The 24,121-nt window shown below is 38.0% G+C and overlaps 2 protein-coding genes across 5 annotated transcripts; both read right to left on the bottom strand.

Annotated features, from left to right (window-relative positions):
* Positions 1-438: 438 nt before the first annotated feature.
* Positions 439-3,583, bottom strand: zgc:55558. The gene is made up of 4 exons (XM_042002548.1): positions 3,473-3,583; positions 2,337-2,515; positions 1,782-1,941; positions 439-1,625 (listed from the first exon to the last, which is right to left on the bottom strand). Exons 1-4 carry the CDS (start codon positions 3,581-3,583, stop codon positions 1,512-1,514), a joined length of 564 nt encoding a protein of 187 aa, XP_041858482.1. The 3' UTR covers positions 439-1,511.
* slc17a7a (solute carrier family 17 member 7a) lies at positions 3,497-24,095 on the bottom strand. Of its 4 annotated transcripts, none has more exons than XM_042002536.1 (14): positions 23,968-24,095; positions 15,539-15,791; positions 14,931-15,049; positions 14,484-14,598; positions 14,313-14,400; positions 13,988-14,074; positions 13,585-13,727; positions 13,256-13,405; positions 10,752-10,884; positions 9,938-10,048; positions 8,640-8,767; positions 8,481-8,550; positions 8,169-8,397; positions 3,497-3,585 (listed from the first exon to the last, which is right to left on the bottom strand). In XM_042002536.1, exons 1-14 carry the CDS (start codon positions 24,027-24,029, stop codon positions 3,576-3,578), a joined length of 1,698 nt encoding a protein of 565 aa, XP_041858470.1. In that variant the 5' UTR covers positions 24,030-24,095; the 3' UTR covers positions 3,497-3,575. The 4 variants fall into 4 exon arrangements, with proteins under 4 accessions (XP_041858470.1, XP_041858442.1, XP_041858460.1 ...); XM_042002508.1 differs by lacking the exon at positions 3,497-3,585 and adding an exon at positions 5,418-5,702; XM_042002526.1 differs by lacking the exon at positions 3,497-3,585 and adding an exon at positions 5,418-5,707.
* Positions 24,096-24,121: the final 26 nt, after the last annotated feature.

Genomic DNA, 24,121 nt, shown 5'->3' on the forward strand with positions numbered 1-24,121 from the left:
AAACCACATCCCTCCCTCTCTGATTTAAAAAAAACCTATTAGTACGTCATTCTCAATGATGCAAAGTCCCAATTTCTTCACCTAAATAACATTACATAATAAGATGAAGTCTAAATGCAATGCATGTGTTGCTTAATTTAGTGTTCGACAGTCTCATGTCCTACATTTTAGGTTATTTTGGTAAAGATGCAAATGTTGAATTATTTTGAGTAAAACTGCATTAGATTTTAAAGTCACCAGTACAAGATGGCTCAGAATATTTTAGTTCTTGAAATATCAATATCAGTATTTTATAAATAAAAATATAGATTAATATATACAATATATAATATTAGATTTAGCAAAGTTTTACATCAGACATGTGAGGACCCTCCTGGTGAACAACTTATACAGATTCAACTCAAATGAATTTAAGTCACTAAACTCTACAAGTTTGAGTAATTATGCAAACAGCATTTAATGACAGATTTTTGCTTTTACACTGGGGAATGCCTTTTTTAAGCTCCTAGAAAAATAGTAAATGAACAATCCATTACTTTTCATGTGACAGTAATTATGAAAGGGTGAGCACTGATTAAAAAAAAAATAAAAATTTACCCTAGTGAGTATCCAGCATCACATGATCAGATAATACTGAGTCAAACACTGGCTTCAGTGTGTTGTACAGAGTACCACATGCTCCTGTGATAATATCGTGCAACAAACGGTGCTCGGACAACTGCGACAAACACTGGGACTGATGTAAAAACTGCATTTAAACTAGACAAACACCATGCTACCATGTGGAACCAACAGAGCTAAGATTTCTAACATTAACGTCAAGCGGTTAGAAGCATCTGACAACTCCGTAATTATTCAGTGCCTGATTAATTTTCTTTTTAAAAACACATTCCTGAGTAAACTTTTAAAGTGGAACTATGTACTGTAATCCTAAACTCTTTAATAAAACAGAGAAAAATGAATAAAGTGCACCTGAGAGTCTGGAAAAATTGTGAGGCTCTGTAACAGCAGAGATCCTGTATAACGTTTTTCTAGATAAAAATATTTGCTTTACAAACTGAAGAAGCTATAACCATCTGTTAAAAAGATGTGTTTTCTAACCTTGAGGTGTTATGAGAAATCTATCTAGAATGAATGCCTTTACTGGAGAAAAAAAAAAGATATTCAAGACACTTATTTTCTCGGGTAGTCAAATAATGAGATTTGTACAAAAAAAGTACAAGTTCCAAAAGATTTCTGGGGGTTTTAGCTGAGTTCACCTGCTGTGAGCATGCAAAGTGCAATGATGCACATTTTATGAAGAAAGACTCTTTAAAAGGAGCAAATATAAAATCTTGTGGCTACACACTTTTAGTGAAAGTGGACACAGCAATAAAAATGGATTTTGCCACGTCTGCTTTCCTGTCTGGAGCTGCTGGACGTCTCCATGGTGACAGAAAAGGGGGGAAGGGGCAGTGTGAAACAAGTGCTCTCAGGGATGCTGGCAGTGTGTCTACATGTGCATGTTTTTGCTATAGTATAATACAACGTCTCTGAGTGTTCTTCTTGCTCTTCTTGTTGCTGCGGTTGGTCTCTTTGTATCTTCTGATCTCCCTCACAAGCGAATAGAAAGCTTCCTCTACACCCTGCAAAACAGTAAAGTATGAAATGTAGGTCATACTGAAAAAGATCTGTATCCAGATATGGTGTTTAGTGATAAGTTTTCGGTGATTGTGCTGCAGATATTTCAAACATGCTCTCAATCAGTGCTAAATGCAGGCGTTCCCATCGCTCCTACATACCTGTCTGGTTTTGGCAGAGGTCTCCACAAATGGCACTCCATAGCTTCGTGCCAGCTCCTGGGCTTGACGTGTCTCCACGGTTCGGGTACTCAGGTCACTCTTGTTTCCTACCAGCACCATGGGAACGCTGTCACTGTCCTTCACCCTGTTGATCTGCTCTCTGGGACAAAGATACATGCAAAAACATCTCAGAGGCTGACGCTGCCCTACTTCTTGACCAGGTGGTTAGTCATTGATCTGTGTCAGCTGCAACACCTGTCCTCACCAAACAGAATATTTGCATTCAAACGATTGAAAATGTCAAAGAGAAACACTGAGCTGTCAGGAACGTTTCATCTGTAGACCGATTAGCACACTCAGTGCTTTTTAAAGGAAGAAGTGTTTCACTAAAACCAGATAAAACCATAAGGCCATTTGTATTACAGATCAGGAAATAGTCTTCACAGCTGCACTGTGTCAGTATTATAAATGCTGATATCATGAAACAAACATGTTCTTTAGAAGTTAAGGGTGTTTTTCCTCCATATGTCTGAGCTGATCTGCGCCTCTGGGTACCTGTAGAGGTGAACATCCTCAAATGACTTTGTGTTGTTGATGGCAAACACACATAGGAAGCCCTCTCCTGTCCTCATATACTGGTCCCTCATTGCGCTGTACTCCTCTTGACCTGCAGTGTCCAGGATGTCCAACAGGCACGTCTCTCCATCGATCACTACCTGTTTTCTGTACGAGTCCTGCAACACAGCACTGACGTGATCTCACACCTTCCAGACATTGAGAGCACATTACAATTCAAGCATTTTAAAGCCACACTGCTGGATCATGTACAACATTAAGTATTCTGCCGAAGCCTGAAATATTTTATAACTAAGAAGCAGTGAAACCATCCCGTATAAAATCACAACATTTTACAGCAGGGGTAGCCAACGTCGGTCCTCGAGGGCACCAATCCGGCAGGTTTTCCAGATTTCCGTGCTCCAACACACCTGACTGTCACACATAGGCTGTTGGATCCATTTAATTTGAGTCAGGTGTGTTGGAGCAGGGAAATCTGGAAAACCTGCCGGATTGGTGCCCTCGAGGACCGACGATGGCTACCCCTGTTTTACAGAGTATTAGCTTCTTATTACTGGCAGCTTTGGTCAATTACTTTGGCCTAATCTGTGACATGATGGCCTAAGAAATTATGTTTTTATTATGGTACCAGTTTGTTAAATGGTGTCTTCTCCGTTTTTTAACAGCTATACTTTTGCTGTATAGTGAATTTTAATGTGCCACTTTAAAAACCAGCACATGGATTTCTAAAATGTTTTGATATTTTCATATTTGATTAAGATAGTGTAGAAAATATTCTATGCGTGGCCAGCTTTGTAATGGTGTGTAGTAAAAGGATGACCGATGAGAAATGAATGATAGATCATTCATTTACATGATGAAACAGAAAACAATCCAAATCTGAAATAAAAAATTAAATGAATAATTGAATGGAGAATACAAATGAAAAACAAAATTGTGTAATTACTGGACCATTTATAGATATGTAAATAAAAACTGGTTTAAAAAAGCGAACTAAATAAAGTATATTTTATCAGTACTGTATTGAATAATACAGGCTTCTAGCAAGTTCTATCTACATTTACTCTGATGCTTACAACCCAGCATTTTATCTCTGTTTTTGGCTGGCTTCTCACCTCGATGGTCGGATCATATTCGTCCACGAAGTGGTTCTGGATGAGCTGGATGGTGAGAGCGCTCTTCCCCACACCTCCAGCCCCGACCACCACAAGTTTGTACTCAGTCATGGCTGCAATGGATCAAACCAACAGGTGGACGAGCTTAGTTAAAAGCCGTGATTTCATAATCTCATTAACCAAGTATCAGGCGATCATTAACAGATCTGCCCCTCTACCCTCTTCCTCCGCTTGGCGAAGAGACTGACCCAGATTTATCTCTTGAAGTTAGTTATGTAAAGTCTTCTTTATAATTACCAAATCTACGTAAATGAGTACTGCGAGTTTTTTTAAAGCACAAAAGTCCAAGAGTGCTTACCTGTGGGTGTGGGACTAGTAACACTGAAATGATTGTTGAGTTTACAGTGGACGAATGAAATTAGCTTGCTACATAACGCTAGCTTGAGACGACTTCCTAGTTTAAAACACTTGTGGAAACACCTCAGTATCTGTCGGCTACTTGCTAGACAAATGGGAATAACCTCTAAAAACCAAACTGAATATTCGTTAAGATGCTAGGAAAAAAACAAATTTTCTTCAAGTTATAAATAGATTACAAGCCTAAATTCGTAGATGTTCCTACTTCTCCATTGTGGTTCATTGTAAGCGAAGCGTTTTTTTTTTAATCCGTCAAACAACCAATGAAACGACGACGCTTGCAGACTGACCTTTTATTCACCCAATTGCCGTAGAACTTTAGTTAATAACCCCGCCTATACGCGGTCAATACGTCCAATCACAAACAGGTAAAGTATTGACTGGGCGCAGCTTTTTAGGTAGTTTTTTTTTTTTTTTTTTTTTTTTTTTTTTTTTTTACAGCCGTCCTTCTATTTTTCAACATTATTGCATATCGGAAATATAGTGATACATATTTTAATTTATTAATGTTACAGCTAATCTAACACGTACTACTGATGATTTTTTATTTAAACCATTAAGTTTTGCACACCAATAAAATTTCTCCTGATAAGATACTGATTTATTATGAAAGCTCTGACCGGAAATTACTTATGAATATATGACTAACTTCACGTGGAACATGATGTATCAGATTCATACTTGTTTGCTGCCCTCTAGTGGTTATTTTTTGAGAAGCGCAACACTACATTTACAGCCAAATGGTCGATCATTTAGGTAATTATTTGGTAATCCACCAAAATTAATTAATGTCTTCTTAAAGACAAATTTAACACAAGTTTACAGTTCAGGTAGGATTACAGAGAAATGCTCGTTTCAGGATAAAAAAAAAGTTAACATTACATTCTGAAAGACCTCAACCAAATCAGCTTGCTAAGGTGGAGCATCTTAAATCTGTTTTTACTATCTCAAAAATGCGCCAACAGAATGACCAATCACATTCGAAAGACAAAGAGACACGTGCATTATTTTATGTGTAATTAACTGATACAGACGTGTGTGGCACGTCTACATAAATAAACGTACAGACAAGGAAAGTTCACAAGTGTTTCCGAGATTTTGTTGAACGTAATTTGGCTCTATAAAGTTTTAATGCATCACAGCCCATTGTTTGTTGACAATAAAGGTTAAAAGCATTTTAATTCAACCGCAACGCATAATTGTTTCTTTAAACTAAACTAAATCTTAAATAAGAGTGAACTCATTTTCTACCGGCTGCGACAAATAAGAAAAAAGGGTTTGTCTTTACAAGCTGAGTCGCCATCCAAAGATGGGGAAAAAAAGTTACCTGCAGAGACCTTATGCCGATTTCGGTTGACCTAAATGACTACAAGAATTAAATCTTTGTCAAAATAGACATTATAACAGCGTAGTACTTCCGGTAATCCTATTAAAATAAAATAAAAATTTCAGCTCATTACGAAATCTAATATGAAAGTTATTTAAAGGTTTATATTATATATATATAATATTATGACTTTAAAAAAAATCAAATTATGTAATCTGTGCAAACCTATAGGCCAAATGCAATAAACTGCAAATAGGCCAAAATGTTTCCTATAATGCACACCACCAGTGGAAATATTTCTTTAGCAAGCTGCAGTGCTTTGGACACATAAAAATACACACCACAGGCATCATGCCCCACCCTCTGCCTCATCAACCTCACTTTCCTTGTCTGTGACGTCCATGTTTCAGCCTCACGCTCCCACTGAGTGCATCTGCTCTCCTATCTAATCTTTGCCTAAAATCACAGAGATAATCCTGCATCCATCTGTTCTGAGAGAAAGAGCGAGAGGGAGAGAAAGACAATGTGCTCTTCATGTAAAACATTAAACACTAATTTAATGTGTCATAACATAGTAGGTCCTACAGTGGAGGTGATAAATCCAGATGATGGTGCAAAAATAGTGACATCCTTTTGAATTGCTTAAATCTTTATTTTACACAAGGTTATCTCACATGTACAGTTTTTACACATAAAATTCTTTCAACATTTTTGCATGTTTAAATATGTTCATCTTCTTTTTTTAAAAACTTTTCCATCAGATAAGCAAACTTTTCTTTAAGAGGGGCGAGGACAACATTGGAACAGCCATAAACTGAGACAAAGAAGAAACTCGATTAAAGATACACTGATACAACACTTAGAAAATTAAATCGTTCACAGGAATAATCATTCATGTCTTGAAGATATTTTACTCAAAACAAGGTGGTAAGTTACCTAACTCACATCTCAAAATGATGTCCTGACAGAGGCTACTGACATCTTTCCCTATTAGACCCTGATTTGAATCCAATACATCATTTTACATTCTTTTTCTCACAAACAGGATCCGAAAAAGAGCCATCCATGAATGTACCTCGAGATTTTAAAAGAAATTACCGTGTGTCAGCATGACCTGGAAATTCAAGCTCAATGCAGGAGTTACATGTGAGTGTGTGAGTGCATGCATGTGTTGCTTCATGTCTATCTACTCTGTGTGAATAAAAGGAATTGCACTATGCAGGTTGCATAATAAGACAACTCCTATCCTGGAAAAGCCCTCTATTACCCAGCTGTCACTGCATCAAGATAAAGAAGGTGCTGCTCTAATGGGTGTGAGAGAAGCTGGCCAAACTCAACACATTCTCAAGGATTGTTTGATTATAAATTCTTACTCTTCCCATCCAAAAGGGGCAATGGATTCAGTCTTATGATAACTATAAAAGAGTGTGTCACCATTCTTTCTGCACTGGTGCACCTGACTGTGTGTGCATTAAATGAACTCTTTGTGTTGTGAGTGAAAGAAAGACATGGCATGGTACTGCACAACTGTGCTCAATAAAACACGCTCACCGCACAATGTTTCAGCACCTGCACCCAACACAGCAGCTCACTTGTCACACACACACACACACACACACACACACACACACACACACACACACACACACACACACACACACACACACACACACACACACACACACACACACACACACACACACACACAGAGTCTAAAAAAGTTCAGACCTAGCAACAGAAACATGACAGACATTAAGGTAATATAGACGGGGAAACAGCAGCAACAGCAATTAAGATGGAAGAAGAAAAAGACAGAAGAGAGTCAGCCGCAGAAACATTGAAAAAGGCATTAACATAGATGGCTTGTTCTGTGAGGCCGGGGAATAAAATAATTATTGTTCCGTGCTGGTTAAGCAGTGCAACAATAAAGCAACTATCACACTCTACTTGTCATTCTGGGTCATCTCTCTGATGAGAGCGAGCACTCAGAACAGAAACTCAGATGATTACTCATGATTTATGTGTTGTGGCCCATAAGCCAGGCTGGACATGACCTAGTTAGGTCAGACCCAGGTGAGATTCAGCTAGACACCACATGCAGCTCTGGATGCAAAGTCAGGCACACATCTTTGCACACACACGTAAAAGGGAGAATGTTTGAACAAGTTTTACAGCTTTACACACACAGACTGATACAACACCAAAGCACCTTTTTCTCTATAATATGGAACAACTTGAAAGTAGTCAGTCAAGGTTTATTACATGATAAAAAATTGTCCAAAATCACATCAGCTTTCTGTAATTTATCTATGATTTCTAGTTGATCTGAAAGCCTTGAAAGCACTGACATCACATTTTCTTTTTAGCTTTTTGGACCCTGTTTTCAGCTCTCAAGTCTTACTGAGGCTCCAAAGGTGCTTTCCCAGCAAAGAAACATAATAAATTCATGGCTCACACATCAAAATTTTAAATCAACACAATGCCAGTGGCTTGAGCAAGTTGCTTCACAGGCAAAACCCATCACACACACTTACAAACACACACATCCTCTTCAGTGATGTTGTGGAAACAGAACTCCCAAGTATAGCCATCAAACTCAGGAGCAGGAAAGAAGTTCAGATTCTGCAGATGAAAACTGTTTGTGTTCATGTATGTTAATCACTCTGACACCCGCATGCCGTCATACACACTCATTCACACTCATATGCACACACACACACACACTCATAATGGAGCAAATCAGATGCATACTCTTTGATATGTGCCGTTGTAACTGTTGCACAGAGACTGCTGCAGTTCATTTCAGTACAGCAGTGACTCTCTCACACCCCTTTCCAAGAACAATCTTCCTCTTAATTTCTTAAAATTTGTGTCACATCAGTCTTCTATGTCAGCTCCTTCTCCTTTTCTCCCCCATACATGTATGAGTTATATCCAGGCGGTTGCACATACTCCTCAGATTTATCCCAGTCTGTCACCCATCCAGCTCCAGCTCCTCCACCTCCGGCGCCTCCTCCGTTTGAACCAATCCCTGGCTGGCCCATGGCTCCGTATTGCCCGCCTCCACGGTACATTTCCTCTGTCTCATTGGCCAGTTCATCCTCATCAATAATACCACACTTCTCCTCACTCGTGTCCTCTATATCTGCCCACGGCTGTTTTTCTCCTGATGCAAAAAGTCCTAAATGACAAAAGAAATCTAATCAGGATTAAATGGGATCTCATGAACATTCCTTAAAGAATGTTAAAGGGTGAAAGTCCTACCATAGAAAATCACTCCTCCATAATGAACGACGGAGGCTATAAGGAAGACGTACTGCCACTCTTCACGTGTCTGAAACGATTTAAAAGTCTAACTTAGTGTCATCGTCCATCAAATTATTCACACCTAAACTTTTCTATTTGTTTTCATTAAAGTGTCACCTTGTGTTTGGTCATGGCTCCCACTATGAGAGGACACACCATTCCTGATAACGTTCCCACTCCGTTTGAAATACCCATCAGTATGCTGGCATATCGAGGAGCGATATCCAAATGATTGACATTAAAACCTGAGGAAGAGAAAACAAATGCAGACTTTAAACAGTTTCCCTTCAGCAGATTGCTCTGTCAACAACAAAGTTAAAGCAAATCACTGAAACAAACGCATACACAGAACGAGAGATACTCTGATATGTGAGAGGGATAAATATGTAAAAACACTGGTTTGCTTACTTGCCATGACTTTGAGAAGACCAAAACCCCTCTAATAAATAAAATATGAATGAACAACATCTCCAAACCTCTGCACTGACTTCTGGAGGTTGTTCTGATGGAGAGTCTGAGTGACAGAGCATGCCGCTGAACAACGAACTTCCTAACTTCCTAACTTTTTGCTAAAATTGTGCCACTTTTTTTCTTTTATTTCCCCCCTTTTTTTTTAAAAAAAAAAACACACAACCAGCCTTGTAATGGCTTTACACTGAAATCATTGTAAAATTATTTCATTTTGGCACATCCCCATGAGTACTATTGCCAGATGTGTAAAAACTGACCTGTACATGCTAATGAGGCTCCAGGATGGGATATCATGTGATACACATCATTTATTGAAACAAATAGATTAAAAGCAAAACAAGCGTCTGAAAATTGTATGTATTCAACATGCTTTATTTAACGTATTACTCTCTCTGCTTTAACATATTTCATGCATGCTTAACAAGTGTGCTCTTATGTATGGAGGGCATTGCTATCCCTGTTTTAATATTTTAGGTTTATTTTGGGCTGCCATCATATCTGTCCAACGATTTTATTTGTACATGAGCCAGCTACACTTGCACGGTTATAATGCTAACTAGTGAGCCCTGTCTCTGTCTTTTTAAACAGTTAAAATTTAATCTGAATCAATAAATTGATTTATATTTTTAAATCAAGCTGCAACCTTGGCTGAACAATCAAGCTAACGGGCAACGCTAGCTAAAGTGTAAATGAGGCCTATTAGGGTAATCCTAAAAACATGAAAATGTTAAGGTTTTCACAAACCTGTAGGTGATGTCACTGTGACAATGTTCATCTTTTATACAGTTGATGTATAAAAAGCAATTCTTCTTGGGGAAAGTTAATTTGGTATTCAACATTAACTTTATTCTAATCCTCATGCTGATGTAAAGTAACATAGTAGTACAATACGTCTGATTTATAGAGCTACTTTGTCACTTTCCATCCAGTTTATTGTCACTTACCTGAGATTGCAAATCCACTAAATCCCACAGCGAGGACCAAGAAAGAAATGGCAACACCTTTTGTGTGTGAGAATCCCACCACTAGCAAGAGGGTGGCTTCCATTCCAAAACCTGAAACATGCAGACAAACCACATAAATTCAAGTGAGACATGAATAAAACCTGCTCAACTTCAAATTAGATCTTAAAAAGCAGAGATTCTTGATAATAAACTAGTGCAATATAAATATGTTGGAAAATTGCGTGTGTGCTTTTTGACCTTTAAGTTGCGCTGAAATATTAATATGACTAATGCTGCCAGCTGTGGCACTACAAATGCTCTGGTGCTGAGTAAAAGATGACACAAACGTTGTTGGAATATAATTATACCTTACAGGTAAGGGAATATCAACCATCCGTCATACAGAAATATTAGATTATTATTATTTGGTAAGGCTCATTTTGCTTTAATATCTTGATGACAAACTAAAGAAAGTTTGGAGTGCATGTAAGTTTCTGTAAAGTGTTACTTTGCAGAGAAAAAATCAGTTTATTCAGTTTGGAGAATCTCACCAAAATGTCAGACATATAACCCCAAAATTACCTCAGTGGCCAAAGTAAATAAAATTTTTATTGAGTAGAATCAATAGTTACTTTTTCACACTAAACAAACTCAGTTTTATAGCTTCTCAGAATATCCCACATCCCCCTCTCTATGTCTCCCTCTCAAACAAAAACAACACACTAACTTAAACGGTAATTTGATGGGGTTTTATTTCTGTGATTCTATTTCCTTTTGCACGTCATGCTCCTCCTTTCATGTCTGACAGTCTCACCTCCGCAGTTCATGAGCTTCCTGACGTTAGTGGTGGTCATCAGGTTGTGGGTTCTCAGGTAGTCAGCCAACTGGCCTCCAATAGGCACGATGATTGTCATCACCAGATGGGGCAAAGCTGACACGATGCCCACCTAGACAAGAGGGGAGAGATAGTGTGTATGAAAGTAAAGCCAAGTGTATGTGTTTTAAACAATTTCCCACTGATAATAGATTAATGGTATGGAAAAAGGAGTTACATTTAAAGTTGTTGTATTTACTTGAATTGAATTAAGATTATGTCGTCCAGTCTCTCTAAATCTTTATAGAATAGTGTTGTTTCGTGGAAAATAAGGTAATTATATACATTTCTTTTTCTGTTTCATTCAGTAAATAGCAACTACTGTAAAAAAAAAGATTGACATTAGCTTAGGAAGTCTGAAGGTGAGTTATCTACCATAACTAATCTGTGTAGAAATCTAAGGCTGCACTCTAAAGGAATTTAAACTTTTCTTGCATGAAAGGGTTAATACCCTGAAACTAGTCATGAACTTGAAATATGGGTCCAAAAGCAACAAAATATGTATTTTCTCATTCTAATATTTGTGGTTTTATGACCAATATGTTTCTGCGCACCACCTCTGACCTCTGGAAAATATAAATGTGATAAAAAATACATATGTACAATCAGGCAAGCTGCATCTGCTGCCTGAGGCTCCTCAAATCGAATTAAATACAGACGCTGAGTGCAAATATGAAAATAAGACCAAAGTTGAAAATGGATGTGGGGACTTTGCAGTTTTACATGTAAAAGCGTTCAATGGCAATCTACATACTGCTGCTGCAGAGTTTGATACATATCATCATGCGAAAGCATGAGATCATTTATATCTAACTTTCATTGTTTTCATTATTTAGATTAATAGAATAAACAATGTTGTGGCAAAAAATTGATCCACCACCTTCATCACAATTTCATTAGAAAATGACAAGCAGACTATTAAACCTCCGACATTTTGGTTCTTATGATTTCTTTCTCATGACATGTTGATTTCATCATGTCAGTCATGCTGCATAATGCAGACCAAGGGCAGACTGTGCAAAAAGAAATCTTCACACAGGGTCTGCTGGTAACTCCTGCAGTTGTTCTTTATTTACACTTATAAAAAGGAGATTATGCCTGACATGTTTGACCAAAGACAAGCAAAAGCAGAATCTCTTACCTACTATGAAACACGGACGAGGTTTTAATTGCTGCATTTGCTGAAGTATGCCCCAGCAAGAGCAAAGGGCGGATGAATGAGTTTGGGGCGTCCCCCTATCTTCCCACATGATTTAGGCTTTTTCATCTGGTACCATTTTGATCTTAATCAGGCCGAGGAGGGTTGATGACTGTTATGCATTATGAAACTTACAGAACTGACCTTCTTTTATTAAATAAATTCATTTTCTCATGCTGCGGAAAACAATGAAAGTACTGAAACTGAAATAAAGAAAACAGCAGAAACAGTACTAGGCAGTATTGTGTAGGAATAACTTTTTCTATTCCCATTATGCCTTGAATCCTCTAAAGAAACAGCAATGTACTCAGAAAGCAGTCAACCAGAACCACTGACGTATTTTTAACAGGTCTGCATTTGAAGGGTGGAGAGGCCGGGTGATGGAGCAACACACACGACAAGAAGCCAAACAGACAATGGAGTTTGATAACATCCCAACCAAAATCAGAGAAAGGCAGATAGTGGATGGTTCAGATAATACTTTGTAAAGGTTAGAAAAAGATTGTGGCTTGCATTAAAAGCGACACTGTAATAACATCAAAATATAAGTTTTTCTGGTTTCCACGTCCTGTTCCCTCTGTAAAACATAAAAAAAGCCATGCTGGATGCAAGGACCAGATGTACTATTAAAAGACATTAATGTGAAAGCTAATCTGGGAGGAAAAAAATAATATATAGAATTAATGTTCATCAGCATTAATACAGAGTTATCTGTTTTACAATTATATCTTGTTTTACAGTCTGCCTTAGTTGTGAAATGCAAGAGGTTAAAACCACTGCCTCGCTACTGCCAGCCAGCCAACTTTCTCCCTGTGTCTTATGGTTTTTTATTTTTTATCAATATTGGGACTTTCTCCTGCAAAATGTACATATTAGGTTAATAAGTGATTTTAATTTGGCTATAAATCAGCTTCATCCCTCAAACAGTGTCAGCTTTGGTAGACTCCTGACCCTCTACTGAATAAAGAAATTACTTCTTGATGGATAAAATGCTACGGTGGAGGATTTAAAGGAGCAGACATTCAGGAAAATCCCCTCAAACTTGCAGATGAAGGAATTTTGCAAGGAAAAGTGGTCAAAAACTTGTCCAGAGGTAAACGTCCAGAAGTGATTTCAATTAAAGGAGGTAGTACCAACTTTTCATTTATTAGTATCCACTCTAAGAGGATTGAGGGTTTTCTTTTTCAGAGGTGTTAAAAAAGTCTACAGTTTCAGTGCAGACTTCTTTAGATTATGATGAACTCACTTTGCTGATCTCAAAGCCAAAGACTTCTTCGAAGTAGGCGGGCTGGCTGATGAGCAGCAGGTAGAAAGTCCAGCTCCTGCAGAAGTTGGCCACGATGATGGCGTAGACTGGCATGGAGGTGAAGAAGTGCCTCCAAGGGGTTTTAAATTTCTGCCACCAAATGAAATAAGATATTAAAGGCATCCTTTGGCTCCACTGAGCCTGATTTTAAACTACAGTGTCAGCTGAGCAAGAGCATGTATAATTACACTTGTGCATTTAAATAATCTGGATTCATTTATAGGTACAAGTGATTTTAAACTTTGACTGAGCATGATATAGAGATGTACTTGGAGGGGATTGAGAAATCCTGCCGATTCTCCGATTGCCTCTTCAATGTATTTTCTCTCCTCTGGCGTGATGGTAGGATGGACTGCGGGGCTCTCATATGACACCAAAATCCAAAACATATACCAGAATATCCCAAAGCTGCCTGAGAGAGCAGGACAGAGACAAGAAAAGACACAGACATAGGGAGAGAAAAGACAGAGAGAAGAACAGTTCAACAAAAGAGCTAGTAAGAGAAGGCAGATAAGAAACAGTCACACAAATGTATATACACACATTGTGAGCTTTTGATCACACATGCTCTCTACTCTGGAGAGTGTCACTATGTGTTGCTATATGAGTACTTTGTTTAAACAGTCTTAATAGTGCAGTAATTAAACACATAAGAAGGGTAAGGATACTAACCATAGACATAAAATACAGAAGGCCACCCTGTGTATTGCACCAGTATCCCAGCTAAGGGCATGGCCACCACTGCCCCTGCATAGGATCCTAAAAAAACAGAAGACATAAAGAAAAAAAAATTTTTTTTCTTTCATCTTAACTAGGACAGAATTTTTACAATTCAAATTATGATCAAGTAGTCATGGAAGTCCACATGCAATCTTAAATTCAGGGTAAAAAGGCCAACCCGAGCAACTCATGTTCAGACGCGACTCTAACAGGGATTGGCAGATACAGCAGATAATGAATTCCAGGTAAATGTGACAGAAATGTGTTGAAACTTTACCACAAAAGGCTGTTGTGGCTAATCGACTTCTCTCAAGAGGAGGCGCCCACTTGGCCCAGATCCCGTGGCAGGCTGGGTATGATACACCCTGAAGGACAAAACACTGTCAGGAAAAACACTCGTGCATTGGGAAGTTCAGCAGGAAGATGTACACACGGACACATACTGCACCTCAACAAGGCCTTGACATATCCTGACAAGTATGACACAGCTATAATGGCAACGCGCTGCAGATGGAATCAGCATGTTGAGTGTGGATGTGGCCACTATAGCAAAGCCAAACACTCTTAAACACACAAAGGACAAACAAACTGCCTCAGATTGAATAGTTAACAGCAACAAAAGCATCACAAGAACGATGAGCAAGAAAAATATTGAATTTACAGGGAAGATTTAAAAAGCTTCATCAAGTTTCAACTTGTTTCTGGATCCTTCACCCACAGAACTACTCATCTTCTGCTTACGCAAGTCCCACTAATTAATGCTTATAACTGATTGCAGTATTTAACTAATTAAATAAATAAATCAAGTTAAATAAAAAAAAATTAACCAGCTGACAATAATCCACAAACTGATCTAACATTCTGGAAAAGATGAGGTAAATATGAAGATAAAAACCTGTTGGCTGCAAATTTTTGACATATAAAGCCACCCGGGATCTGTGTGACTATGTAGCCCCAGAAGAAGGAGCCGTGGATCATCCCCACTGTCTCTGGATCCCAAGTGAACTGTGCAGCCTGGAAGCAAGAAAAACACAAGCCTCAGTTTAATTTTCAATTAAATATATTCTCAGCAGAGATCATATGAAGAAAGAAGCAACTTAAATTTGTCTGCTGAGGCTAAGCTCACCTTAATCTTTCTATTTCTCTTCTTTATTTTTATGCTTTTGGTGTACTCTCAGTTTCCATCATACAGAATATTATCTCAATTCAGATGGTATACTTAAAAATAAAGATAAAATTTTTTTTAAAATGATGGTCAAACAAGGCATTTATAATTAGTACTGTATGGTTGTATTGCTAACCTGCAGTACAACTGTTATTCACTAAATTTCATTTCATGCTTTAAACTTATTTCATGGATTGAAATACGTTTTAAAGCAAGTCATAAATAAATGTCTTTAAACATATTTACACATGAAGCCAGATCTGAAAATGCAAATGTATCTGTTTCAAATAGGCTTATAAAGCAGATAAAGGAGCTTTCATTTCTATTCTGCTACTTACCACAAGCACTTCTTTATTGCCTTTGTAGACAGTATGGTCATTGACCATGCTTACAATGGCTACACCCAGGTTGCACCTGATTCCAAAAGAGATGCAGAATCCCAGCCCAGACAGGATGGCGATGATGTAGCGTCTGGGCAGACCGAAGCAGGTACAGTCCACCACAGGCAACTCCTTCTCCTCCACCAGCTCAGGGCGGCCTTCTGCTGATAACTCAATGGTTTCTCCATTCTGCTGTCGTTTCTCAATCAGCCTGAGAGCAGATAGTGACAGGAATTGTGTTATAAAGGAGAACTATGAGCCATTCATAATCATAATAAGTCTGAGTTACTGTTAAAAAAAAACCAACAGATATCATGATTGTATAGCTTATTATGTGGTGCATATTGTTCTTTTATGTGCTTTAATTTTGTGTACAACTTGTTAGGCAATGAAAGTGTGTAGATGAAACAAGGCACTATGCTGTTAGCATCATAATTTTTACCAAAAAGTCACAAAGTTACGTTTTTGTTCTGGATGTCTTGAATTTAAGGTCAAACTCTTAAAATTTTCCATTTACATGTAATCCGAATACCTTTCAGGATCAGTAGTTGCACAAATTACAGGTAAATCAGGCATATTCTACAACCTGAAGGACACAGTTTCTTTTCTTCTGTCACTGTTGTTTTTAATTAAACGTCACATAGAGGATTTTAAAATCTGCAAGTTTTTGCTGGTATTAGGGAGGTAAGATACTGGCTATTTGCTGGCATTTTCCAACTGATTTTGACTGATAACAAAAACTGATATAGTTGTTTATCATTAATCTTCCTGTGGCAGATTTGACATATTAGCCCAAATCAACAGAGTCAAAGCTGAAATTAATAGATAAATTAAAAGAAACATTTAAAATATGGCATATTTATTGTTAGATCACATTTTCAAGTAAAGCTGTTGACTTCATCCAACTTTAACAAGCTTGGATGATCCTCTCACAGAGATAATCCTGAAATTAGCCACAACTGGGCCACATTTGAGTTTATCTGCATGTCAGAGGCGCACGCTGAGATTTGAGATTAAAGCATCAAGTGATACAAAAGATATGTCAAAATCATTGGTCATCCATAGCTGGTATTTTTTAAATATATGATCAAAACGTAAATATTCTGCAAGTTTTTTGTTTTATTTATAAAGACAGTACAGTCAATTTGTGGGCTTGCACCTACCCAGTGAGTCCCAGCATGTGAAAGCAGCTGTTACATGGCAGAAGAGCTATAACAGCATATTTCCACAGTGTCCACTCCTTGAGGACGGACTGAACCTACTGCCGTCCTGCTACTATTAAAGTTGCCCACTGTAACAGCAGTGTGGCAGTTCCGTCCTCGAGGAACACTAACAGAAGGTCTCTGGAGACAAGTGTCTTTTGCATGTATGTCATTTACTAGTGATTTCATATTCTGTATGACATCATTCAGACAGACTACTCTATGTGGATTTTTCAGTACCCAACTACACCTTACCTTAACGAAACCTTAACACTAACATCATGGATTTTCTTGAGAAAATTAATGTAAAAGCTGTTTGCTTCATGGAAGTGTAACATTCCAAAGCTTGACTTGACTTTTCAAAATATGAGTCATGTTGCTTATGCTAATTCTTTGAAATGGAATTCCTGCAGAGAAGCAAAAGCTTTTGCGATTCTCCGAATAGTGTGATTAAAACAAAAGATTTTCCCAAAATATACGTTTTTCATACAACTTTTCTAACATTTCTTTTTGTCATTAAAAAATTTCAAAGGCTTTTCTTGTTTTTTAACGGACATTGAAAAAAAAATGCTGTTATTTTGGGTTGTTGTTTAATATTTAAGAGACTTGTGTGCATTAAATGGCATGTCCCAGTGTCACTTTTTTTCTGCAGGACTCAAACAGAGAAGTCAGAAGAGTGGCCATCTGTGTATTACAACCTCCACACCCTCAACAACACTCCCCCACTAACAGACACACACACACAGCCAGCAACCTCAGTGCATGCCAACTGCAGATATGTGTTAAATCAGACACACTGCATCGCTTTTTTAACACCAGAGTGTGTTTTTGGTTATGTTTCAGTTCACAGCAACACACACTCATGTGTCAACCATCCACCTTGCATCAGGCTGATCCACTTAGTCAATGAGCTGGAGAATCATCCACAAAATCACACACAATCACCGCAAGGGTTTGATTGAGGTGTCGAGGATTGTTGGGTTTTCCAAAACTGGGCTCCATTAAGTTTCTAGCATGAGACTTTCTCAGCCCACTGAAACTCCAAGATGACTTATTCAGAAATGCTAACACAAGATGAGTCAGACTCTGTTGCTGGTTAATTATTTATATATTTTTGAGTCAAGTAAATAATTCACTCTAGCTTTTGCACCATTATCTGTCACTATCTATCTATCTATCTGCTGGCTCGTGAGTCTGGATCTGTGCACATACATTCTGTTTCATCCATGATGTTATATTTTCTTCGTTATGCTTGTGGATTCTATTCCCTCCCCCACTTTTCCACAAAGTAGACTCTGTAATCTCGTTGCCCAGCCATGCAATCAATGAATACACAGACAATCAAACCAAAAAAACAGCTATATGCCTGTACAAAGATAAATTAAAACTGGAGCTATGATTCTACTTGTCAAATACAACACAATGGACAACGGAGAAGTAATACTTTATAAAGCAGCGTTTTTGAATCTGTAAGAGATTAGAGAGGCTGCAGCCTCTCTCTCCCTCTCTTAATCTGTCACAGTGTTCAGATTAGGATTACAAAAATGATTTACTTCCGGAAATGAATATGGAGGGACAGACTAACAAGGAGCTTGGTTCAGCATGCTTCTCCCCTCATTACAAACTAAGCTTTGATTCATTATGTTTTAGTTCTTTTGTAAATAATTAAGCTTTTAAAACTTTATTTAATATTTTGGTTCAAGCATTACATGTTCACCTTGGTTTGAATGACTTGTAAAGGCAAGCAAAAGGACTGTTATCTGGTTATGTTCATCATCACAGCAGCTACAGCACATACAAGCAGTGCATACATATTGGACAGAAGGTACACTGGCCACTGGGGAAGCTTGAGCATGTATGCCACAGTGCATTACAACACAAAGGAAATAAAAATCTGAACACTCCTATAATGATAAACAACATATTGACCCAAAAGATGAGGTCTCATGGTTAAGATATGTACATATCTGTACCAGTTGGCTGCAGTCACGCTGCTGTCTTGTGTGTGCTAATCAAATGTGCTGACTCGTCTCCTGAGTGGAGCTCAGACTCTTACTTAAGAATTAGTGAAGGCTGCAGGAGGACCCTCATTAAACACCAAGACAGATTGCAGTTAAACAGCAACACATATGCTACTAGCTAATGAGGCTATAGCCCACAGCAAAAATGACTGTTAATCACCGATGCTTCCCTTTAAAGGGCAATCTCACCTTAGTGTGTGTGTGTGTATGTGTGCCTTTTTTAAGTTTACTAAAATAGCAAAGCCGCTCAGGGTCTCCTTCCTGAGGTATGTCAAGCTGGCAGTGAAGTTTTGTGACACTAACTGTGTTGAATATAAAAATTTTCTGTGCAGGCAAAGGTTGGAAAGAAAAGCTCTCCTGTTATTTGTCTTTATTTAAAGTTCACAATACTGATGGAATGATGCTCCATCAACTCAGAGGAAGCTCAGCTGACAGAGTGTCCCGTTAGTGTAGTGAAGACCTGACTGGTCTCAGCTGGCATTGGTTAATGAGCGAGAAAGCATGAGTAGGCAGGAGCCCTGTGACCTCAGGCTCTCTGAAATATCATAATTACAAAGAAACAGGCTCATTGGAGAGTTAATGTCTGGTCTTAAAATCATTTTTTGCCAAAAGGTCCTAACTCAATGAAATGACCATAAGGTATTTATGTGGCAGCCATGATAAGAGCTGGACAAATTCTCTGAATACTAAGAAAAAGAGCTTTAATACTTCCTTTATTATCTCCAATAAAAAAAACCAAAAAACACTGGGGTATCCGTTATGAAAGAGGATTCTGTCCTACAACTCCTCGTGGCTGCAACTTTCAAAGTAACTCTTAATTATTTTGATCCAGTTGTACTAATTTGGATTGATGTAAATAAATATGAAGAAGTGAGGATGAGTATGAGCAGTCTCCATAACAATAACTTTAATTTGTGCAGCTTTTTCTTTCCTTTTATAAATGAGCAACCTAGATAGTGAAGTAATGTCTCCCACCTTTTTATACCATGATAGTTATTTATGATACAGTCTCTGTGAATCAATGCAATAAGGTTACATTAAAAAGGATATAAAGAACTTTTGGTGTATGTTTAGTGCTGCAGATTGAAATCACAGCATTAAATGGTCAGATCACTTGTGTATTGTACACCAAGAAAATCCATCCAAACGTCCATATGCCTTATGAAGTTTTCCAACAAAGTCAAGGACAAGAAGTCAGGAAAAGATGGGAATTTTTTCGTCTGTTTGACCTAACCCTCATACCATATACTGAGCTGATGCTTTTCACAAGATCACCAAAGTTCAGCTTATTTCAGTATCAACGTCAGCCAAAACAGTCGTTTTGTTTTGAATCACATAAGCAGAACTAAAATAATTTTACATACTACTGAAGAATAATGATAGCTTTTATTATTTCTGTTTTTATTCATCGAATAACTTTTCTAAATTAGTAGAAAATGCATATTACTAATCCTAAGTTTATGTGCTTAATAGCTCAATTCACACATTACTAGGTTTTGCAAAAATGACTATATAAGATTTTTGCACACTTGAATCAGCCATGCTGAATCATTCTGTCTTAAAAGTAACTAAAACGATCATTTTATCTGTTAAGATTCATTCAATCTACTTTTAGATGTGAAATGTAAAACTTTAAAACTTTGCTATCATTATAACTCTGTCTGAAAGTATAACTGTGATTTTTATGTGCTGGCTGGTGACCTGGGACATCTATTGGACTGTTTATTACATTCACCAATTCATAGAATATCCTGCATAATCCTCTCATATGAGGATGACAGAGCGAGAGACAGCAAGGGAGTTAAAACATTATATAACGCTGGATGCTCTGGTCTTTATATCTCTACATTTACCTTCTGAAATGATAGATTTACTCCCATCTGTTCTTATTTCTACATTTTGAAGTAAATAAACTAGCCTAAGAATTGAAACAAAAAATAACAGAAAATTGTTAATTTTGTCATTTTTATGGTGGTATCTCCCTCTTCTTTCACGAGCCTCTTGCGCTCCCTGAAGTGAACAGATTGGGTCTCGGTGGGACTGTGTTACCCAGGGAGACACCCTCCTCCCCATCCTGTCACACCACTTTTTTCCCCTCTCTCCTGTGGACACATACACACAAACACACACCATGCTCAAATACCCACACGTGTGACCTTCATAGCTCTATTGTATCAAGATTTACTAGTAATCACTGTTTCAGTACTGACTACATACACCCTCACAAACTCACACACTGTTTCTATCTGCACTTAGAGAGCAATGATTCAACATCAGAGCAACCCAGTTATATTGTAATAATCAAATTGAATATTAACACATACTGTTAATGCACCACTGTGTATAAAGCTCAAAACCTAACAAGAGATGCTGTACAAGTACAATGAAGATGCACTGAGATCCAACAGCATCACTGCCAAAAAACAGGGATGCTGGGTGGCTGCAGCTGATGCTACAGTATATGCATCGTCTGCAAATATTTCTGCATAAAGCTGTAAATATGAAACCACTTACACACAAAATAACACAAACAGACAAACTAAAAATCAAGACAAATAACACAATCAAAAGCTCATCTATTCAGCAACTCTATTTATGTGGGTTTTACTGGAAAAAGCTTAAACAGTTGCAGGTTGTGAGTAAGAGAATTTTATATTTGTGGCTAAGATTAGCTGCATACAGTGTCTCCATACTGCAAGACAAACTTCAGGTTTGCAGCAGCTGAGTCTAAAAGATCTAATCATTGCTGCAGGTCATCTTACCATTTGAATATTTTATTCAGACCACTTCTACAATGAAAAGTGAAAGATAGGAACAGAAAAATGCACTCTACTGCAAGTAAGGTGGATTAAATATGGATTACCTGTTATATTCTGTATTGCCTTGTGTGTGGTGAAACATAAGCTCTCGGTGTAAGCCAAGCAATTTTGCAGATGCATGCAGCTGCCATTTTATTTTAAAGTCTTTTTAATAAAACAGTGTGGAGGATTTTCCTTAGAATGCATGTAGGAGGTTAATATTTACTTTTACATGCAGTCAAAACTGTAATGAGGAAACAAGGATGAGCCTGCACGATTACATTTTATTTAAAGCTGTGGGGAAGTTCTCTGGCATGAAGGGAAGAAACAAAAGTGTGCATAATTGTTGGGCTTTAATTAAAACATGGAAATGTAGAATACAGTTGACCTTACATGGGTGAAGTTTATGCTTAGTGGAGTTTAATATAGAAACAGGAGATGCGTTCTGATGGAAAAAATGCTTAAATAATAGATGAACTCCTGGCTGCTTTCATCAGGGGGATCGCGATTTTTTTGCCAGTGCAGTGGTGAGATTGCTCTCATCTTGCTACAGTGCAGGGATGCCTTGTTTTTTTTAACATATTTATAGATGTACACCTTTTAACATCTGCAGACACAAACACATTTTCCCTCTTAAATTTAACAAAAAATTCCCTTTTCTTTGATTTTAGCTTGCACATTTGCTTGTACTTAACACCATGGTGACATAAAACAAGAGGTCACTGGATAAGTTGAGGAAACACCCACTAAAACAGATCTGAATGCAATCCAACACGTCATATCTCTCATGGCATCTGCTGTGGCTGCGTGCATACATGGCTCAGAGCCAGTAAGGGGGAAAAAAGTCTGAGATCTGCACGTTTGTTAGTATGGGAGACCCTAATAGGCTGAAAGTTACCTTTGCTGGTGTTTCAGTGGATGGAGGAGGAGGAGACAGAGACTGGAGGAAGTGACAAGGCTGGGATGGAGTGAGTGGGAGGGGAGAGTTTAGGGATTTGCGTGGCTCGACAGCTGGACTGAAAAACAGGCTATTTCAGGACGGGATTTATACGTTTGGTTGCTACCTCAAATCCTGAGAGAGCGGAAGCTTAAAGCAACGGTTATTGCATGAGGTTCTATCAGTGTCTTTAATCTCTCTTTTTTTTTTACTGAATTACTGCCAGCACACCAAACTGTGTTGCAACCTTTGCATTGATATTCAGTTTATTTACATATCCATAGCTTACTATAGCGTACATATGAATTAAATTAGTTATATATGTAGATATTAAAAATGTCTCCAACAAAATCTAATAAATGTCATTGCAATCTGTCTCAAAGAGCCACTGTGCATCACATAAAGGCTGCAGAGGTGGCACAGGCATACACATCCTCATATTATACTTTACCTTTTATCATTTACTGTTGCAAATAAATGTTACTTTTAATTAATCAAAATTTTCTATTGTTATTAACAATAATATGTTTTGATGCTGAAATCGCAAAAATAAATTGATCAAAATGTTTGTTTTCAATCGTTTAAAATGTTCACATTAATTATCAGCACGGCAAACTGCATCCATCAAAGTTTCAAAACTTCCTGGTATCTTTTTTTCTCAACATCAAAAGGGCCAATATGCGGAGAAAGATAAAACTGATCACCGGAAATTTTCACATTTAGGTTAAATCTAGTCAGATTAGGTAGACTGCTACAATTATAATCCAAATGTAATAATCCGAGTCAGATTGTTTCACTGTGTGACAGTGTTGAAAAAAAAATGGGGTACAAACTGCACTGCAAACTTGAAGTCAAGCATTCTGTTAAAAGCTCAAAAAAAAAAAAAAAAAAAAAAAAAAGGAGGATAGATAGAAAAGGTTTCCATCTGGCTATCGCTCATATTCAGCCAGGTCACGCTACACACGCACGGAAGCATTATGTAACCAGACGTTCTTCTCAAGCTGGACCACGTCTCGCAAGAACAAACTAGCAAACTGCCGAATAAAACAACAAAACAAAAACAAGCAAAAAAGAAAAACTCATTAATACAATGAAGCATTCATTCACAGTTAAAACTCCTCTCCAGATTTTTTTTCCACATCTCGATGCATTTTCACCCACTTCTGTCACACCAAACACCTGAACCACAAAAAAAAAAGCTGGACTTTTTCTCCGCAACCAACATGATGCTGGCGGCTTAAAGCAAACAGCTGCATTTCTCCTCAGTTCAAATCAATAAACTTTTTCTCCAGGTTGAAGTTTCTGGATGGAGAAGAGAGGGAGGATGGGAACCCGCAGCACGGGACATCACTGAGTCCCACAGAACAAAATGCGTGACAGCTGGTACAAGTCAAAGGTGGAGTCAGGAATATCTGGAATAGATGCGTACCTGTGAATTTTCCCCAAAGTTTTGCCTGCGACCGCCTTAAACCTGTCTGGTCGGATCTCCATCCTTGCAGCTTCTTGACCCGGCCGGTGTGCTGATGTCCCGCGCGCCCTCCTGTCCTGCCTGAACGCGCACTGTTCTCTTCTCTCTCTCCATC

This window comes from Melanotaenia boesemani, chromosome 2, assembly GCF_017639745.1.
Source record: "Melanotaenia boesemani isolate fMelBoe1 chromosome 2, fMelBoe1.pri, whole genome shotgun sequence".
Lineage (NCBI taxonomy): Eukaryota > Metazoa > Chordata > Actinopteri > Atheriniformes > Melanotaeniidae > Melanotaenia > Melanotaenia boesemani.

What these genes read in the sequence shown, in the direction of transcription:
- zgc:55558 (XM_042002548.1), bottom strand. Translation starts at nt 3,583, where the DNA reads ATGACTGAGTACAAACTTGTGGTGGTCGGGGCTGGAGGTGTGGGGAAG. An exon ending in GAGGATGTTCACCTCTACAG is followed by an intron (nt 1,942 to 2,336) that starts GTACCCAGAGGC and finishes TCTTTGTCCCAG; the next exon opens with AGAGCAGATCAACAGGGTGA. An exon ending in CCTCTGCCAAAACCAGACAG is followed by an intron (nt 1,626 to 1,781) that starts GTATGTAGGAGC and finishes ACTGTTTTGCAG; the next exon opens with GGTGTAGAGGAAGCTTTCTA.
- slc17a7a (XM_042002508.1), bottom strand. Translation starts at nt 24,029, where the DNA reads ATGGAGATCCGACCAGACAGGTTTAAGGCGGTCGCAGGCAAAACTTTG. An exon ending in TATGTCAAGGCCTTGTTGAG is followed by an intron (nt 14,401 to 14,483) that starts GTGCAGTATGTG and finishes TTTGTCCTTCAG; the next exon opens with GGTGTATCATACCCAGCCTG. An exon ending in TGGAGGAGTGATTTTCTATG is followed by an intron (nt 8,398 to 8,480) that starts GTAGGACTTTCA and finishes TTTGTCATTTAG; the next exon opens with GACTTTTTGCATCAGGAGAA.